A 20,214-nucleotide genomic window follows, 5' to 3' on the forward strand; every position below is an offset into this window, starting at 1 on the left:
AAGTGAGCCACAAAACTGGAGCTGTCTCCACCTTCTCAGCTTTTCCAGCCTGGCAGTGATGCTGAACACTTGTTTATGTTCTGTTCTGCGCTGGGACAAAGCAACCTGAGTTCCTGCATGGTTTTTAAGACACCTTCAGCAGCTGTTTGGTCTTTCAGGAAATCAGCAGGACAGAGAAACTGTACTGTAAAACTGTTTTACTGTACAAGTAAAACAGCTGGTGGGTTGTTTTACTTGCCTTTGGTGCAGTGAGAGTTAAATTAGCTCAGAGAGGCCTGGGAAGTTCTGTAAAAAATATAAACCCAGATGATGGCTTAACTATGTCATTGCCCTCCAACTGCTTCTGCCAAGTCCTTTGGTCCTGCAGTTCTTCTCCATAGCTGCCTAAAGTTTGCCAGGACAAGTTTTAATTGAGGTTAATAGGAAAGTAAAAAGCTTTAAATATTTAGTATATTAAGGATTGAATTGATTTTAGTTCTTCCCAGTGCTGTGTGAGAATTTGGTAGGACTTCTGTAATAAAATTCCAGACTAAGGGAAAGGACAGTAGATCTATCCTGTCAGGAGGTGGGAAACCAGGAGAATTTATCCCAGCAGAGTTTGGGTTGTTTGGGGTGTTCTCAGCATAGCTGGGAGCAGTTCTGCTCTGTTGCCTTCATCCCTGTTTATGCTCCATCCTCCAATTATACATTTTCTTCGTGGTGAGAGTTTCATTTTGAAAATCAGTCCTGTGTGGAATGCTGGTGGTTTATTTATAAAAACGGGTCTAGCACTTGCCAAGCTCAACAAGGACTTGCTGGAGAAAAGAGAGATGTCAATGCAGGAGTGGCATGTGATCCTTACAGAGCTGAAATGCCACTCCTCTATAAAATAATAGCTAAATGTTTTCAGGACTCTGCCGGCCCTCTGCAGCCAGACCCACCTCACCCTGAGAAAAAATGCAACTTTAAGTTGCTCAAATACCATAAGTCCTAAAGAGAGATATGGGGGCAGTGACTGAAGCCAAACTCTCAAGTCTCCAGGGGTTTGAGGCCAGGGTCCAGCCAGTGCTGCTTTGGCTAATCTAGAACTGATAATTCCCATTTCCAGGGTAACAGAGCCCGTGTGACGATGTCCCAGTAGATGATGTTGCTAATGCTGCTGTAGCAGTTGCTTGTAATAAAACACAACTGTCAGAATGCACCCAAAACTGCTTAAAACTCCACTTTTCATACCGAGGTGATGATGTTTGCTGGAACTCAGGTACCACCCTGATCCTAGAAAGAGATGCATGGTTTTGGCTGTTAGCTGAGCAAATACCAGGGAGATTCAAACTGCTCCAACACATCGGTGTGTTTGTGGGAGGCCTCACCAGCTGGATGCAGCTTCTTGACCTCAATGACTTCCAGGAACTCCACGCACAAAAGGTAAAGCCAAGGGAAGTCTGTGCAGACTTTGCATTTTCTCTTTAACACCCTTCTAAGTGTCTGTTCCTGGCTCTGTTTGAGACAGGACATGGGGCAAGACAGACTTTCTAACACATTTTAAGGACACAGGAAAGTCCCTTGACCTGTGAGAACTTGCTGTGCAGGAATGAAGTACCCAGAAAATAGTGTCTGAGCAGAAAAGCTTCACCATTGTGACAGCCCAAGGAACGTTAAGCTGCTCATGCCTTGGTAAAGAATTTGACTCTTGCAGGCTGGAGTTAGGAGGGAAAGCTGTGACAGTGCCCCTCTGATCTGATGTGAAGTCCTGGCTCTGGCCACCTTCCAGCAGCTGGATGAGGATTTTGGACATTTCCTGAGCACCCACTGAGCCATCCTGCTGCTGTGCAGCAGCAAACATCTGAAGAATGGCTGTTCTTGAGAGGGGGAAAGGGAACAATTTGAACCTGTTCTCAGTGCAGAGCATGAAAGGTTTTTAATGGTAGGTTCTCGTGCATCACCTCCATCTTGGGTAGGAACTGCCACACAGGAGTAATGGGCTTGCTATTTGCTTATCAGTTATGATAAACACTCAGAGCTGCTCTGAGAAAGCTCACGTCACAAGAGCTGTTTCATAATGTTGGTTTAGGAACTCTTGGATCTCACCTCAGACAGGGATCCGCTGGTGCTTCAGCTCTTCTCTCTGCAATGCTCAGCTGCTCTTGCTGTGCCCCTATGGACAAACCAGCCTCTCCCATTCCAGACTCCACACCTGTGGTCATGGCATTTAGATCTCTGTGGTGTTTACAGGTCAATATGCAAATGGTATTAAATTAGGAACACTCTGGATCTCCAAGCTGGGAGGTGTCTTAAGAACGAGTTTGGAAGTCAATCTCACTGAGTGCCCTGAGATCTTTTGAGTTAAACTCAAGGGAAAAGGGGTTTTCTCTAGAAACCCAAGGAATCAGGAATGATTAGGCAACCAGAGCTTGTATGGATCTATTTATCATGCTCTTTGTGAATGTTTTACTAAAATCTTTGTTGGTTCTCTGCCACAGGCTTGACTTGTCAGGTTTCAGCTTTGGGCTAGAAGTTATGAGGATTGAAACTTTTTTTTTTCCCCATTTCTGAGCTTTCACCTAATGCTGCAAAAGCCGGAAGTCTGTTCACCTTTCCATGAGATAGTATTTCTGTTCCTGATACTGCTCTGATTACAGCAGCTGGATAAACATCTTTATACTCCCAGCCAAAAGTCTGCAGAGAGCTGTGATTTGGCATCCCCAAGGCTGGGCTGAATTCTTCTCCATCTGAATGCCAAAACCCCTGAGGACTAAGGCAGCAGCCCCGGGAAATGCCCGGTCGGAAAACTGGCAGCTCCGGGGGCTGCAGGTGCCCTCCCAGTCGCTTCCCCACATTACAATGAGCAGAGGAGGGAGTTTCCTGCTCCTTCTGGAGCCCAGCCAGTCACTTTCTCATCATCCATATTCTTAAGTGGAAGAGCAGATGGATCAGTTGCTTCCTAGATACGACGCAAACACGGATGCGTTTGCAGACAGAGCTGCTCTTGTTTTGAAAGGAAGCGTGAGGCTGACCTGCGTGAGGAGCGGCCATCCCTTGGCTCTCCCTCCTCCCAGGGCCGAGTGAATACTCGGGAATTCTTTATAAATTCTTTATTCCAAGGGGAATCCCTCACACCATCCCTCTGTCTGTGCCAGCTGCCCACCGTGCTCTCCAGCAGTTCCTCAGTCAGTTCTTACTGGCCCAGCCACAAAACCCTTATTTCTCCCATGTTTTTTTAATTTGTAGCTCAGTGATTTCCCTATTTTTCCATGTTATGTGGATCCCTTTTTCTCTCTTTCAAATCCTGCTTCCCTTCCCTACATCCCTGTCCAGCTGTAAGGCAAAGTGTCACAGGATCCCTGCAGCTCTCTTCAAGCTGCACTCAACAGATGCTTCTGTAACTTCATGTTTTGGCATGATTAAGAAGTGGAGGAAGGAGCCTGGGAGCTTTAAAAGAGGTGTGGGGTTGAAGCTGGCGTGAAAACAAAAGCAGATACAAGTCACATCCTATTTTTTCCCCTTGAACCAAAGCAGAATCAAAACATCCTTTTGCTTTAGTCAAATTAAAACAAAATAGTCAAACAAAATACTGCTGTGAGTAAACAGAGCTGTTGACTTGTCACTGGAACCTGCAAGATCATCAGCTGTGTGTGAGCTGCAGGAGAGCTGTGACACTGACACGGGTGCAGTGTGTCACCTTGGATGGCAAACGGCCCCTCCTTGCCCACGGGTCCCCACGGCCCGTGCCTGGGAGGAAAATTTAAGCATAAAGCGTGTAAACCACAACCCCGAGTGTGTGGTTATTATGGAAAGCTTGAGAAAACACTGGTCTAACGTGTAGATTTTGCCAGACCCCTGAAGAGGGGCTGCATTGCTGGCCCAGCCTTCTGTGTTGCTGAGCTCGTGGCAAGTGCTGGCCCACAAGGACCCCCGGCTTCCAAACCCTGCATCCGTGTGTGCTGGGCCGTGGGTGAACACAGGTTTAGGAAAAGCTGGAATTGCTTTCTCCTCTTTTCCACAGCTTCAAACCGGGCAGAGCCACTGTCCCAGCTGGCGGGAGGAGCAGCCCGGAGAGAAGCACCGGCAGCGGGATGCTCCCGGGGGACAGGGCATGCACGGGATCATTCCCCCGGTGGCGGCCCCTGGCTGGGTGACACGGGGGGGTTCCCAGAGCAGGGACAGCCCCCGCCGCTCGGTGCTGCTGGCGGAGCCCGGCCCTCGGCCGGGGCTGGGGCTGGGGCCGCCCCCGGGGCCGGGGCGGGGAGAGGCGGCTGGGGCGGCGGCGCCCGGCGCCGAGCGGAGCGGCGGGAGCGGAGCCGGGATGGCAGGACCGCTGCGGGCGGCCCTGGCGCTGGGGCTGCTGGCGGCCGCTCGGCCCGCACCGGCCGCGGGGCAGCGGCGGCAGGCAGAGGTAGGACTGGCACCGGCACCGGCGGGGCGGGGCGGGAGCGCGTCCTGGGTGTGCGTCCCCCGCGTGTGCCCGTGTCCCCGTGCCCATAGGTGTGCCCGTGCCCCGGCTGTGCGTGTCCCTGGTGTGCTCATGTCCCCGTGCCCGTGCCCCGGCTGTGCGTGTCCCCACTGAGTCCATGCCATAGGTGTGCCCATGCTCTAGATGCGACTGTCCCTGGTGTGCCCATGCCATAGGTGTGCCCGTGTCCTGCCAGGTGTGCGCATGTCCCTGTGTGCCTGTGCTACAGGTGTGTCCATGCCCCGGGTGTCACTGTGTCCCTGGTGTGCCTGTGCCGTAGGTACGAATGTGTCCCCAGCCTACATCCCCACCACAGGTGAGTGCCCATGGGCTCCTGATGCCTGTGCATCCACGTGTGTGCCCTGGGTACATGCAGAGTGTGGGGCTGTGCCATAGGGTTGTGTTGGAATGCCGGGGTGTGTGGCCACGTGTGCCGTGTGGAGCTGTGGCGGAGAATCACAGACTGGTTTGGGTTAGAGTGGACCTTAAAGCTCATCCCGTTCCTGCCGTGGGCAGGGACACCTTCCACTATCCCAGGTTGCTCCAAGCCCCATCCAACCTGCCCCGGGGATGGGGCAGCCACAGCTTCTCAGGGTGAACTCTGCCAGGGCCTCCCCAACCTCCCAGGGAAGAATTCCTTCCCAATATCTAATCTAAGTCTGCCCTGCTTCAGCTTAAAGCCATTCCCCCTTGTCCTATCTCTCCTTGCCCTTGTCCAAAGTCCCTCTGTCTCTCCTGTAGCCCCTTTAGGCACTGGATGGGGCTCTGTGTGTCCCTGGAGCCTTCTCTCATCCAGGATGAACAACCTCAGCTCTCAGCCTTTGTCCAGGTGTCCCCACAGGTGATGTGCACCTGCAAGCCCACCCTGCCACACAGCTCCAAAGACAGAACTCATTTACGAGGAAACCTTTTAATCTCCCAACATATCAGGAGGGGACAAAAGCCAGTCCTTCCCCTGCCTGCCTCTCCCCAGGGCTGTCCCTATCACCTCTGTTTGGATTTCTTCTGTTTGTCCTGCTGTCATTGTCACCCCGTGCCACCGTGCGTTCCTGTTTGTTTTGGGAGGGCAAGGTATGATTTGGCTGGTGAACAAAGGTTCGTGTTGGGGATTTTTTCTTGTTTAGGCCTCCATCCAGTGTACATTTGCACAGATGCTTAATTTTCAACCCCAGCCAGCAACTCCTGGTGAATTAATTGGGATTTTGAACACATGTTCTAGGAGGAAAAGGGCACAGGAATGCTCAGAGGCTTGTTTTGATGTGCAGGCTTCTTCTGCTGGGAGATGCTGCTTCAGAGAGGTCGTTAATAGATGTGCTTATCCCACTGTACACAAACCTCAGCCCAGCCCCTCCTGCCACCTGGAGAAAATAAATCTGCAAAGATTTTAATGCTCAGAAATCAATAATTCAAAATTCACTTTAAAAGGAAACCAGCTGATTCGGAACAACTGGATTAAAAGGTCCAAGCTGCCTTTTCATCCCTCGCTGGTGACTTCTGAGTTCTTTTCCTCTGAAGCCTCAGAGCAGATCCCAGGATTGTGGCAAATCCCAGGTGAGGAGTGCTGGAAAAACGACTTTCCTGTCTCCCTGCCTCAGTTTCCCCAAGGGGATGTGCTGTGCTGGCCAGGGGCTTTGGGACGACACACACAATGGAAATGCAGAGACTGGGGCGTGGAACTTGTCTAAATAAACTGAGCAGTTAATTTTCTTTTAGGAGGAAGCTGAAATTCTCACATAACATCAAATAGTTCTGGTGACTTGTGGCTTTCAGAGCACTTCCAGGCTTTGCTTCTAAAGCTTTGTTTTAAAAATTCTTTTTAAAAAGCCTCGGTTAGCAACAATAGGTTGTGTAAACTTAGATGCACAAGACTGCAAAAATGTCCAGTTGTGTGCTTTTCCTGGCTGGTGCCCATGCTTTCACTGCATCCATATCAATTGCAGTTAAAAAAAAATTTAAAAAATAAGGAAAATTCGAAAATTTAATTTGAAACATCTGTATGTGAAATCGTCTTATCATCTACAGATAGGAGAGGGCTCGATGTGAGCGCAGTGTTTGGCAGAGCTGGTGTCTGGCTCAGACAGCAGCTGGGGGTATGGTAATGCCTGAGATTCCCAGATCCCAGGGGAATCGTGGAAAATACAGGGAGCATTGTGAGATCTCAGCCCGTGTTGGGAGTGAGGAGCACGGTGAGGTGCTGGTGGAGCCAAGGACAAAGGACAATGAAGTCCCTGCAGAGGTTTGTGTGAGAAGCTCCAGGTCTGCTGCGGTGGGAAGAAAATCTGGGGAAAAAATTGAGAAAAGCAGAATGGGAACAGAGGGCTGGACTAAGGGACTGAATAATTCTCATTTTGGATTTTTCTTCCAATTTTTGCCCCTGTCCTGCCCTCCTCCTTCCCACCTTGCAGTGTCTTAGGCACTCTAACTATTCTCCCCCTTATCAAACCAGGGTCTCACATTGAGGGCTCTGGGCTGTGTTTGTGCTGGGAAGTGCTCCAGTGCCCGGCTGAGCTGCTTTAGGGAGCAGCTGGGACGCAGGATGCTGAGCACAGCTGGATGGAGGGAGGGTCCCGGGTACCACGCACACACGGCGGGGCTCGGAGATCAGCTGGGGCACAGAGCACCCCACATTTTCCTTCTGAAATAAGGCGAAGAAATTCTCCTTCCTGTGAAAAAAGTCCTACTGTTCAGCACGGCGATGGAAGGAGAGGGGGAGAGGAGCAGGAATTACCCCCGTGAGGCACCGCCGGGCTCTGCAGCATCCATGAGATCGCGTCTCGGAGCCGCTGCCGCCGGCGCGGATGTGGCGAGTGGCTCCGAGTCACCCGGCAATCCCCCGGTGTGATTTACAGCCCCGTGAGTCACCGCAGCACCAACAGCCCGCCTTTCTTCCTGCTTCTCCCCAAAACAATCCCCGCTTCTTAGGGCAAATATCGCCCGCCGGGCCAGGGGCCGCGGCCGCCCGCAGCGGGGACCGTCGCCTTCCCCCGGCTCCCTCCCCGGTGGAGGGCAAGGCTCGTTTCCTTTCTCTCCTTAGACACGAAAACACAACCAGTCTGCGTGACCGAACTGGTTTGTCAGCCGCTCTGGTATTCGCAGGGGAAGGTTTGACCAAGCCCAGTGGTTTTGCCTGTTTTCCCCAAGTGCTTTGGGTCGCGTTGAGGAGTTTTGGTGCTGCAGCCCATCGGGGTGTGGGGTTTTTGGGGTGCCGGGGCAAAGCTGCCAGCTGGTTCCCAGTGAGTTATCACAGAATCTTGGAATGGTTTGGGTTGGAAGGGACCGTAAAACCCATCTCATTCAACCCCCTGCCACGGGCAGGGGCAACTTCCCCTGGACCAGGTTGCTGCAAGCCACATCCAAATGGTTGGTGAAACCAGGAGGAGTTTTAGTTAGGCCCGGCTTGCTGCTTCTCAGCTTCAAAAGATCGAGTGTGAAAATAAAAGGAGTTTAGAAGACCCCAACTCTGCTTCTTCAGTGGCAAGTGGATTACTTGCTGCTAAAGCAGATTTTTAGGAGTGGTTGGTGGGGGAAGAGATTCCTTCAGGACTGGGTTAGACACAGCAGGGGAACATCACAGGGGCCTGGGGCTTTAACCACCCTCCATCAGCAGTGCAGAGAATCAGCTGAGGTTTCGCTGCCTTTCCAGCAGGAGGACAGCCAGGCTCTGTGCTCGCTAATGCCCCTTCTCATGTGTCTCCCTGTGTCTATAGATAGAATGTTTATAGAGATACCTGTACACACACACACAAACAAAAGCGGCGCGAGGCTTCTGCCTGAGGCTTTGCAGGGATGAGCGGAAGCAAATGAGCGTTTTTAATTGCTGTGACATCTTCTGGAGGCAGCTCGCAGGCAGCAGCGACCCGGTGGGCAGGAGCAGCCCCTGCTCCTTCTGTGACCACGCCAAAACACGCCCTGGGGCCAGCTCTCCTTGTGTCTGTGTGGAGGAAACTGAGGATGAAAAGCAGGAGCCACTGTGTCAGTCTTGGTGGTGAGATGATGTGGGATGAGCCTAGGGCTGCTGGAACCAGGGTTTAGGATCCACCTGGGCTGTCTTATGATTTAAAACAAAAGACTTTGAAGGCGCAGTTTGTGGTGGCATCCTCAGTAACCACGACACAAAGCACTGCCCACCCTTCGGCAGGATGGGATCGCTTCCCTGTGCTGCCGGGGGATGGAGGGGACAGATGGGGTTTGTACCCGGCAGAGCAGAGGGACCACGGCCAGCAGGAGCCCAGTGTGAGGCTTCTCCAGTACTTAGCGGGTGGAAAGGAGCCAGAACTGGAGTGTCTGGAGGGGAGAGCCGGCAGGACCGGAGCCTGCTGTCTCGGCACTCTCGTTATCCCGGTTTCCAGGCAGGGAGAGTTAATTGTATTTGCCGCTGGCTGTCTTCCACCCGGGATGTCTGTGGTCGAGGGTAAGGTGTTTCCTTGGCTTTAGCCAAAGCAGGGATGATTTCCAGGGTTGTAACAGGCTCCACATCAGAACCCTGAGGTGGGAAGAACCCCTCTGTCTCCCCCACACTGTCCTCCTGCTGTCCCTGCTGCAGCCCCAGAGGCTTCTCTACCCCAGCACGGGCTCCCAGGCAGCCAGATCTGTCCTCTGCTCCCTCCCTCATGCACGGGGGGAGCTGGGCATATTTCATATTAATGTTTCTCTTGGTTTCCTGCTGTTTTTCTTTTCCCATTGTATGGAAAAGAGCATTTCCCCGTCTGGGGCAGGAGGGAGAGGGTTTTCCCAGCATGGCCAGGCTTTGCATTGCAGCCTCTGGAGAGGTTTCATGGGCTGGTGCCAGAGCCTGGCTGGGCTCCAGGGGGGTTGTGCAGCACTGGGGGAGCCTTGAGAACTGGTTTGGGCACAGGACCCTGTGGCATGGGGCTCTTGGGTTCCCCTGGACTCCAAAAACTCCCTGGATTTGTATGCTCTGAGCTCTGATAAATACCTGACGGAGTGGGGGATCAGCACATCCCTCTCCTACAGCTCTGTGTTCCCAGGACCACCATCACCCTTAGCTGACCGTAGCTGTGTCTAGAAAATATAATAAAATTTCTCCTGATGGTTTTGCAGCCAGAGTGGGTGCCTGTGCGTGAGAACCTCGATGTGGCACAGGCCAGAAACCACAGGGAAAATGCTGCTTTGCTGGGACTTGCAAAGCTGCAGGAATGATAAAGCCAGTGGCCTCCGTGCCTTCTGGTGCTGCTCAAGAGCAGCAGATGGAACAGGGGTTGCTTTTTTCACAGTGCACCTTGACGTGTCCAGATGGAATTTTAAGCCTTAATGAGCTCATGGTGAGGAAAAACCATTTTCATGCTTTAAGGACGGGGTTGTGTTGGGTTACAGGCAAGGAAACAGCTTCAGGTTGTGCTGAGTGAATGTAAAATTGTGTTAGAAAAGGTTCAGACCGTGGTGTGAGACCCAGGACTTTCCATTCAGGTGTTCTGAGCTCACATTTATCTGCAGTGATGTCACCACTGGGATCTTCACCCCACACCCTTCCATGTAACTGGTGATTTCGTACTTTGGGAGAACTTTATAAAAATACAACTGCAGAGAAAGAGGGCCAGATTCCTTCTCTCCAGCCTGCTCTCAGAGGGCTCCAAGCCACCCATCCCCAGTATGCTCCTCCATCCTTGCATGCTCATCCTGAGTTGCTGCTGGATTTTGCCTCCTGGTACCCACCTAAAGGTGGGGTTATCCCGGTGTGGCTGGGGGACAGCAAGTCCAAGCTGGATGGTCCATCCCTGGGCATCCCTGTGCCTTCTCCTGACAAACAAGCCAATGCTCTCCCTGCCAGTGCAGCACTTGCCTGATTTATCCTGACTCGCTGGACCAGTGTGAGGTGTCTGGGTGACTCTGGCCACGCTCGGGCTCTTGCTGCTGCAGCCTAGTGCTGCTGGAACGAGCTACTGGTGCCTCCAGCTGAGACAGGCAGCTTTGGTGGGAAAAACAGCCGAATTCTTTGTGTGGAGCTGGGTGCAGAGCGTGTCCAGGCAGGAATCTGTGCTGGTCCTCAGCCGGAGTGGGATGCTCCAGGTAGAAGAGGCGTAAAGGAGGAGATGAAATCGGAGGAGATGAGGTCTGCAGAGCACACGTGGATGGGCCTGCCCTGCCCGCGGGGAGGTGGCAGCGCGGGGCTGACGTGTTTGGGATGACGGGAAGGTGATTGTTGATGGCAAGCAGAAGGTTTGGGCAGGAGGAGGAGAGGTAGAGGCCCTGGCACACCTCGGGACTGCCACATCCACAAACCATTCCTGCTCCTTGCCAGGTGGCAAGGCCCAGGAGCGGCTGCTTCCTGCTCTGCGGGGACATTAAGGGGAACTGGGTCACCCACAGTCAGGAGCAGCGCTGAGTGGAGGTCAGCACTCCAACCCCCTCCTTTTCCCGGCCCCGAGACGAGCACGGAGGGAAACAGCTTTAAAAACACCCGGTTCCCCAGAGGGCATCAGCCGCGCTATCTGGGTCAGCCCGTGGCATTCCCGGCGCTCAGCCCACCTCTCCTTAGGGATGCGGGGAAAGGAAGCCGCCGCTTTCACTTTTTATTTCTGATTTTTATCCATTGCTGTAACCGCGGCTCTGCTGCACTAACAGGATGCTGGGCAGCTTGTTTGTCTCCCGCAGACATCACTGGCGGCGGGGCAGGCGGGCGTGGAGCATTCCTGTGACCCGGGCTATTAACTCCTCCAAAAGCTGCGGAGCAGCCCGAGCCGTTTATTTTCTTTAACATTCGATTTAAGTGCTGGAGCAAGTTCAGAGAGAGACAATCTCCGTCCGTGTCAATGGCCGATAAGAAGAAGAATGGTTTGGCAAAGCAAATTGCCCCCGGAGCGTCCCCACTTTGCAGCAGCACATCCTGCGTGGGAATGGGGCGAGGCTGCAGCCTGACCCCATCTCACCCCGCCCTACAGACGGCCACAGCACTCTGGGCTTTGTTTGAATCGCTGTGTTGAGCCGGGGCGATTAGAGCTGTGGGTTTGGTCGCCTCTGGCTGCGGATGACACGGCAGCAGCGTGTTTTGGTCTCTCGGCAGCAGCGTTTCCTCCTACCCCTCCATCGTGTCGTGGCCAAACACCCCAAGAGCCATCAAAAATAATGGGGAGGAGACACACAGGAACTTGTCCGGGCACAGGAGGTGCTGCTGCTTGAGGTGCAGAGCTCTCAGGAAGAAACTAAGTGGGCATTTTGGGTTTGCGGCACTGTTTGCCATCGCATCTCCTTTTTCCCCCTTTCCCAATCCAACGCGTGCTCTGAGCTGCACCTTTCCCATTTTTTCTTGCAGCTCTTCCTGGAGAAATACGGCTACTTTAGCGAGCAGGGGGCCGGCACGCACAGCCCCGCCGAGTTCACCGAGGCGCTGAGGTAGGAGCCTTTTATTCAACACTGCAGGCAAAACTCAGCAGCTCCGGCTGCAGGGGTGCTGCCAGCACTCCGAGGGGATTTTTGCAGCCAGAGGGGTCTTTCCGCAGCTGCAGGCTCTCTCTCTCACGGTCTGATGCTAAAGCACAGCCAGTCCTTTTTGGAACGGCGGGTCCGTGCCCGGCTCCCGCAGCTGGATGCCGGCTGCTGGCACGCGGCTCTCGCTGTTTTATTTGCCTTTTATGGCCCGGTGCTAGCCTTGCAATAAAATCTGCGCGGAGGCCGAGCTTGGGGACGGCTGGGAGATGTCAGGGGGGGCAAATCGCCAGCGCCTGCCTGGACTTCTCCTAGGGACATCACCTCAGCTCTGAGAGCATCCCAGGCCTGACCTCGCGCAAAGCTAAATGCAAAATTAAAGGCAAAGTCACATAACTGGGGTTAAAAACTGGAAAAGGCGTTTTTAGGCTCCCTTATTTACTTCTGCCCTGCTAGGAGGTGAGTTACAGGTCAGCTGTGGCTGCAGAGCCAAATCCTTCTTGCTTTACCGACTGGTTGAAGTTCTGATGCTGGAGTGTGAAGCTTGTGGGGTGAAAATCCTGGCTCAAGCCAAACCCCCGGCACAAACATAACCAAACCCCTCCACGGGGGGGTCTGGATGTGGGTGCTGACATCTCCCTTCCTTTCCCAGGGATTTCCAGCGGGTGACCCACCTCCCGCTCAGCGGGGTGCTGGATGCCCCCACCCTCCATCAGATGGCTCTGCCGAGGTGCGGCACCGGCGACGGGAAGAGCCGCGCTGCCGGGGCACGCCGGGCATCGCCCGCCCGGCGCCGCAGGCGCACGGCACAGCACGGTGAGCACGGGCACCGAGGGTCCTGGTGGGGTTTGGTGTCTGGGGTGCTCGTCTCTCCCGTCCGGGACTCGTGGGGAAGCTGCTGTCCAGGCCAGGACACATTTGTGGGTTATTTTTAGTCCTCTTTATTTTTAGTTGTTCTGTGTGGCTTGATGTCAGCAGTGGTTAGAGATGCGACTCCCACTCGTGGGGGAATTCGGCTCTCTGGGGTGGCTTTACTGGGACATCTCCCAGGGAGCGCTAAAGTCGCCATGGCCCCACACGCAGCTGTGCTGGCATGATCTGGAGGGCAGCAGCTGGCACACAGTGAAGTTATCTCCAGGTTTTGCTGAACTTTGGGACTTCTAATGCGTATTAGGGACACATAGCAACCACAAAACCTGCCAGCACTTGGCTGCCTGACCCAAGAGTCATTTCACCCATATTAAGGGGTTTAACTCTGCTCCAAGCATCCTTCTGTGCTCCTGTGTGTCCAGGACTGGGCCTCTTGTCCCCTGTGAGCTCCCTTTGGGCTTGCAGATGAGTAACTGGATTCCTAGAGAGCAGGAGGGCCGGGACCAGCTGTGCTTAGGACATGGGAAAGATGAAGGAGAGATTAAGAAAAGGCCCTGTGCCGTGTCAGGCTGTCTGTGCATCTGGCAGGGCTGGTGATGGACGGCCCCAGGAGGGCCCTGTCATCCCCCTCCAGCCTCTGGATTTCCTTCCGAAGCCCCAACATGCAGCCTGTCCCTTGCAGGAGCCATCCTGTGCCTAGGACAGGCGGGCAGTGAGGCAGAGCAGGAAGGAAGGAAGGACAGGACATACAGCAGGAGATGGGCAAACAGAAGCAACCAGTGCCCTGCAGCTCATGGGGTTCATTTTTGGGGATTACAATCCATAGATGAGTGGCAAGAGACACCCAATGGCTCGAGGAAAGGGCAGGAAAGGGCTCTGTGTGGTACTGGGTGTTTCTCTGATGCCACAGGCAGCGGGGATGGGAGCAGCACCACATCGGTACCTGCAGGCTGGACAGGACACAGGGGTGCCTGCAGGGCTGCTGGCACTGGCCAGGAAGGCTGGAGGCTTTGTCTGTTTATCCTGCTTGGAGCAGGAAACCCTGGCAGCTGAGCCAACAAAGTGCTTTGTTATCCACCCTTCTCCCAGCGGGATCTTCCCTGGGCAGCCTCTGTGTCCGTCACCCAGCTGGCTTGGGGCACACTCAGAGCCAGCACGGGGCAAAAGCCAAGCCCTCCTCTTCCCAAGAGCCAGCCACACTTGGCTAAGCCAGCCTTGCCCGTCCTTCTTTGGTGGTAGATGCTCTGCCCCTGTGAAGGGAAGGATGGGATGCCAGGGCTTTGTTTTAGGGCTGCAGCCATCCAGGCAAGTTTTAGCTTTTGCTGTGCAGAGTGGAAGCTCATCTGTGTCCCTTTGGAGCTGGAGGACAAGCAGTGGGAACTGGTTCTGTCCCCAGGAGTGTGACCAGTTAGTCCAGAGTCTCCCCAGCCACAGACTGCTCAGAAGTGGGGGGAAGGAGGCAGAGCTGGGGTGGGATGTCTGCCAGGTTTGCTGGGAGGCTCGGCTCAGAGCCAGAGCAGCGAGCCCCAGCGTGCTGCCAGCTCAGTTCCCCCTGTTTTCCTGCACATCTGGAGCAGAGGCAGATGCTGGAGGTCTGTCACCACTCCCACGCCTCAGCACCGGCTCTGGCACCCACATCCCCCTAGGGCCCCATGGCTTTTTTCCTGCTCCCAGATGCCCCCGGATAAATGCAATCCCAGGGCTCTGGGGTCCCACAGCTGCCAAGGGGTGCTGGAGGAGGAGGAGGAGGAGGTGGAGGAGGAGGAGGGGGCTGTGATGCTGCTCAGTGACTGTGTGAACTCTCATCTTTGTACTCCTGTGTTGTAGGAGGATTGGGAGCTTAGGGGGAGTCACAAGGCTTGTCCCCTTCATCCTTGTCCCCATCTGTCCTGGTGGTATCCAGGCTCTGTCTCCCCTGAAAGCTTTTAAGAAAGCCTTAGGCACTAAGGTGTGGTGGCCCCAAGGTGCTGCTGAGAGCCCTTCCCACTCCTTTGCCTTTGTCCCACCTTTTCAGAGGTGGCTTTGATTCCTCTCCCTGAAATCCAGCCCTCGGACTGCATCTTCTGGACTTGAAGCTGGCATCAGGCAGGAGATCTTCCATCACAGATCCATGCTGGATTTGGCTCTGGAGAGGATGGCGAGCCAAGGGTGGAGTTTAAACTGAGTGTCCCAGCTTGTCTCCTCAGAGAGGTTTCAGGGTTTGGTTGCAACTCCAGCCCTGGGTGGGCTCTAGTGGTGTGGCAGAAGGATTTAATCATGGTGCTGCAGCTGCTGGTGGCACACCTGCCTTGACTTCCAGCTTTGGCTTGGGAAAACCACAACATTTCCAGGAAGTTTCCCTCCACTCAGGCAGCCCCTGTGTGGAAGGACAAGTCCAAGTGGCCGTTGGCACGCTGAGCTTGCCCTGTTGCAGGTGGGCGGTGGTACAAGCGGCACCTGACGTACCGCGTGGTGAACTGGCCGTCCTACCTGCCCCAGCACGAGGTGCGCCTGGCCGTGAGAGCCGCCTTCGAGCTCTGGAGCAACGTGTCCTCCCTGGTGTTCTGGGAGGCGCGGGATGGCCCAGCTGACATCCGCCTGACCTTCTTCCACGGCGACCACAACGATGGACTCAACAACGCCTTCGATGGGCCAGGTGCTGGTCGCTTCCCCCTCGTAAGCTTCTCTTTTACAACGTGGGCTGTTCCCCTGCAGGGAGGAGGGCTGGGCTTCTGATGGGCTGGGCTGGGGGTGATGGAGGCTCTGCTGTCCCTCTAGCCCAGTTTGCATCAGTTTGCTGTCTGATTTGGGGTCCCCCCTCCCAGCTCTGCCAGCAAGGCGGCTGAGATGTTCCTTACAGGCCTTCAAGGAGCCCTCCCCATTTGACAACACCCTTTAAACGTGGGCTCCTCCAAAAACACCTAAAACTGCACAATTGGGCAAACCAGAGCTGCTTGTGCCTGCTGCTCCACGGTCCCTGATGGCTCTCGTGTCCCCAGGAGGTGCCCTGGCTCATGCCTTCTTCCCCCGGCGAGGAGAAGCCCACTTTGACAGCGCCGAGCGCTGGTCCCTGCACAGCGGCAAAGGGCGCAACCTCTTCATCGTGGTGGCCCACGAGGTCGGGCACACGCTGGGGCTGGAGCACTCGCCCGTCAAGAGCGCCCTGATGTCTCCCTACTACAAGAAGCTCAGCAAGGATTTTGTCCTCAGCTGGGATGACATCTTGGCCATCCAGAACTTGTATGGTGAGCCTGGCTTCCCTGAGCAGCCCTTGGTTCCTCCAGGGCTGTTCCTTGGGATGGAGAGCGAGCAGTAGGGATGGGAGCAGGTCCCTGAAAGGGGACAGGACTACAATCACATGGGCCCCATCCCTGTGTGGCTGGGGAGGAAAATGCAGGAGAGGTGGGACAGGTACCAGGTTCTCCAGGACAGGGAAAGTTGGATTTGCTGCCCACTTGTCTGCTGGTGCATGTTTTTTGGGATACCATGGGATTTTTGCCACCATCATACAGAGTGGGATAGGAACCAGACAGTAGGACAAGCAGTGTTTGGAGTTTTGGGATGGTTCCCCAGCCCTGTCTTTTGGGAAAAGTTGTTTCTCTGCTCCTTCTCCGGACTCATCACCCCTTGCCCCATCCCAGGGAAGCCCTCCAAGGGCTTGGCTATCCAGCTCCCAGGAAAGGTCTTCACTCACTTCCAGGACTGGAACACGGACTTTTATGACAGGGACCGACAGCAGAGGAGCCTCAGCACCTATTACTGCCACTCCTTCTTCGACGCCATAACCGCCGGTGGGTGTTGGCCAGTGTGACCCTCTCCCAAAACGTGCACCCCTACCCCTTGTCCCAGTGCTGCTGCAGCTCCCAGTGGTGGGAAAGGTGGGTGTGACTGGCCCACAGCTCCTGGCACTGATGCCCAGTGGAGCAGTGCACGTTGAGGGCACAGCGATGTGTCAGGAGCAGGGAAAACATCCTAAAACTCAGGCCATGGCAAGGATTAATCACTGCAGGAGCTCGGCTGTGCAAGATAAGCCTTGAGCCGTGGTCACCTTTATCCTGTCAGGGCTGGAGTGGAGGCAATGAATTATGGCAGCTGAGGGGGTGGCGGGTAAGGCGGGAGGAAGCATCCAAACCCTGAGCATCCCCAAAGCACTGCGGGGCTGCACAGGGAGGAGAGGGGAGCTGGGCAGCAGTGGATGAATAAAATTTCTCACCTCAACACCTTCCCTGTGCCTCACAGATGGGGATCACAACCTCTACATCTTCAAGGGCAGCCACTACTGGGTGGTGTCAGCGAGTGGCAACGCCAGTGACCCGCGGCCGCTGCAGCCGCGCTGGCCCGGCCTCCCCGCCGGCATCGATGCCTGCGCCTGGTCCCAGCTCAGCGGAAAGTTCTACTTCTTCAAAGGTGGGTGAGGCCTGGGCAGGGGATGCCCCGAGGGGCTGCCACTGCTCCTCTCTGTGGGGTGGTTGTCTGGGTCTGACTGGAGCAGCTTCTCCTGTTTGGTCCCCTCCCAGCGCAGAGCTGGGGCACTGCTGTGTCCTGGGTGTGCAAAACCCTGGGCTCGGTGCCTGTCATGGATGAACCACATGGCCATGGCAGCCACATCACCCCCTCGTGCCTCAGTTTTCCCGTCAGGAGGGCAGCACTCACTGTCAAAGCAAACCCAGGTGCAGTGGCGGGTCTTGGGGAGAAAATGCCCCCCAAAACACAAAGTGCAGGGGAGTGTGTGGGGGTTTCCTGGATCCCTGTGTTTTGCCTGGAGGCTGAGCTGTCGTGGGAGCTGGGATTCCATCCATGAGCTGCCCCAGGAGCTGGGATTCCATCCATGAGCTGCCCAGCAGCCAGATGGGGAGAGGAAGGTCAAACCATACAGCCTGGCTGCCAGGGTCAGGCCCAGCTTTTAATGGGAACCGGTCGCTGGCTGTTCAGAAAAGGGGCTTTGTTGCTGCAGCTGGGTGAGAGCCAAAGCCCCTCTGCTTCCCCAGCCCTCGCTGCTCCCTCCGTCCCTCCCCAGGGCTGTGCCTTGTGAGCAGAAAGGGGCTTTTGTCTGCCCTGTTGTGGGGACAGGGCGCTGTGGGGACGGCCAAGCCACTGGTCCCCATTGCAATTCCTGCTGCAGTGCTGGTCTTGGATGTCCCAGGCTGGGTTGGATCTGTTTCCGTCTGTCCCATTCGCCGTGCAGGATCAGGGGGAGGTTTGCCAGAAGCAGCATGGGAGTAGCCTTGCTCTGTCCCTGGTGGTCCCTTTCCACGCCTTCAAGCTCCTGAGCTACCATGCCTCAGTTTCCCCCCAGCCTGGTCCTTGGGGCAGCCCTGCAGTGGTTCTGGCTGGGTCACCAGTGGCATGGATGTCACTGACACATCACAAGGCTGGTCCTGTGGCCGAGTCTGTCCACATCTCCTGGAGCTGGTCCTGCCACGGACCCCACAGGGGCGTGCTCTGAGCCCTCCCTGTTCCCCCCCCCCCCCCAGGCGGCCGCTGCTGGTGCTACGCGGGCTCCAAGCTGGAGGCAGGATTTCCCCGAAAATGCAGCGCCCTCGGGCTCCCTCGGCACCCGGACACCGCGCTCTACTTCCAGCAGCTCCGGCGCCTCGTCCTCTTCAAGGGCCCCAAGTACTTCGTGGTGAGCGAGGAGCCCCTGGGCGTGGAGCCCTACTACCCCCGCAGCCTGCGGGACTGGGCAGGGCTGCCCCCGGGCACGGCCGGGGCCGTCCCCCACCGCCACGGCTCCGTCTACTTCTTTCGGGATGACCAGTACTGGGAATTTGACCAGGCTAAGCTGCAAGTGGTGGCCACTGGCAAATGGGCCACGCAGCTCGCCTGGATGGGCTGCTGGGACGCCAACAGTGAGCAGGTCCTTTTCTGAGCACGGCCTGACAGGATGGAAAGGGGGTCTGGACCCCACATCGCTCGCTGCTGCCTGGGTCCCTCTTTATGTGACTCTGGATTCCTGTCTGAGGATGGTTAGGCAGGGACTGGCTGCCCACGGATGGCTGGAGCTGTGGGGTGGTGGAGCAGTGCCCCAGCAGAGCTTGGGAGCAGCTGGGACAGGTCCCCCACAGCCAGGTGGGATGGAGGTTTGGGACACGATATTTTTTTGAAAAGGCCACAGAAAAAAAGGTATCAGCTGTGGAGACAGTGAACACACCCATTTCTAGCAACTTCCAGGATATTGTTACACATTTTTTTCAAAGCAGGACTGGGGTTTGTTGATGCTTTTTGATATCTTTGTTGATGCTTGTATCTGTCATTTCCCCTCGATCAGGCGGAGAAGTGTCTCGCTGCTGCTTGCTTTGGGGTTTGGATGGTTTTAAACAACAGACTGAGAATGTTTCATGCTTAAAACTAAAAGACAAGAGACACTTGGACAAACATTTGGGTCCATGTGGAGCTTTGCCCTTGCTGTTTGTTCAGACCCCGGGGTATGGAGGATTGGGGATGCTTTGCTGGGCTGTGCTCACATCCCAGTGCTCTGCTGAGGCACTGGCTGGAGACATCACCAGAGTGGGATTTTGGGGCTGAAAGCAGAGGGATTTGGTGTAGGAGCCTCTTTGGGGTGGAGAGAAAGGGGAGGCTCAGCTGAGCTGCTGGCCATGTCACCGTGCAGCTCACAGGCAGCAGGAGCACCGGCTTTCTGATGGGTTTGGGGTGCCTGGGTGGGTTCTCAGTGTCTGATAAGGGTTGTGCTCACCTGGCAGCCCTCCTTGTGTGCAGAGGAAGTGTCTGTGCTCTGCTGTCTCTGAAAGAGTCAGGATCAGCATATTTCAGAGTCCCTGGGCCCCACCTGGATGAAAGGGGGTGACAAATAACTGTGGGAGGAGGAGAAGAGGAGAGGGCGAGCAGGACAGAGGGACATGTCCATGCATGCAGGCTCACAGGGGCAGTGTGGCTGCATATTCCTCATTCCTTTCCCAAGGCAGACTCCCCACCTGGAAACGCCGCTGGCTCCTGGGCACAGTCACCAGTGGCGTCTGCAAAGAGCCATCGTGTCCCAGGGCTGGAATTCCGTGGCATTGGTGCCAAGCAAGGCAGGGCTCAGCTTTATTAAATGATTTCTTGAAAGCATTTCTTCAGTGGTTCTCCCGGGGCTCAGGGCCCAGCACTGCTTTGGTCCTGCTGTGCTGTGCCAGGGTGCTGTGCCACCTCAGGGTGCCCTCCTGATGCCAGCAGCTCCAAGGATTCCTCTTTCACTCACCTTTGCCCATTCTAGATCCTCCCTGCAGAGCAGGGCTTGCCCTAAGCAGGGTGCCAGGGCTGCTACTTCCCAAGGGCTCTGGGTGCTGCCAGGTGCTGGCTGAGCTGTGGGTTTGGTGGGATGAGGATCCAGAACTCTGCCTGTTCTCCGTAACACCTGTGAGTGAGCCCTTCGTGTGCAGACACAGACACGGGGTCTTCATCTGCCTAAAATCTCAGGGGATTTCCCACATTTCCAAAGAAATGGGCATTTTGGTTGGAATTGAATGACAGTAATGTGACGTTGCCTGCAGGGAATCCCGAGGGCTCGGAGACCTGACAGCAAATAAAACCAACCTCTGGATATGTGGCATTGG

At 55.3% G+C, this 20,214-nt stretch overlaps 1 protein-coding gene across 2 annotated transcripts; it reads left to right on the forward strand.

Annotated features, from left to right (window-relative positions):
- The first annotated feature begins 4,264 nt into the window (after positions 1-4,264).
- MMP28 (matrix metallopeptidase 28) lies at positions 4,265-20,210 on the forward strand. Of its 2 annotated transcripts, none has more exons than XM_042026033.1 (8): positions 4,265-4,372; positions 11,700-11,779; positions 12,465-12,628; positions 15,096-15,317; positions 15,661-15,906; positions 16,303-16,452; positions 16,901-17,068; positions 18,136-20,210. In XM_042026033.1, exons 1-8 carry the CDS (start codon positions 4,283-4,285, stop codon positions 18,528-18,530), a joined length of 1,515 nt encoding a protein of 504 aa, XP_041881967.1. In that variant the 5' UTR covers positions 4,265-4,282; the 3' UTR covers positions 18,531-20,210. The 2 variants fall into 2 exon arrangements, with proteins under 2 accessions (XP_041881967.1, XP_041881968.1); XM_042026034.1 differs by lacking the exon at positions 4,265-4,372 and adding an exon at positions 11,140-11,593.
- The last annotated feature ends 4 nt before the right edge of the window (positions 20,211-20,214 follow it).

Source organism: Corvus kubaryi, unplaced genomic scaffold, assembly GCF_017639235.1.
Source record: "Corvus kubaryi isolate FWS band 111438036 unplaced genomic scaffold, C.kubaryi_AGA036_p1.0 37284, whole genome shotgun sequence".
NCBI classification, from domain to species: Eukaryota; Metazoa; Chordata; class Aves; order Passeriformes; family Corvidae; genus Corvus; species Corvus kubaryi.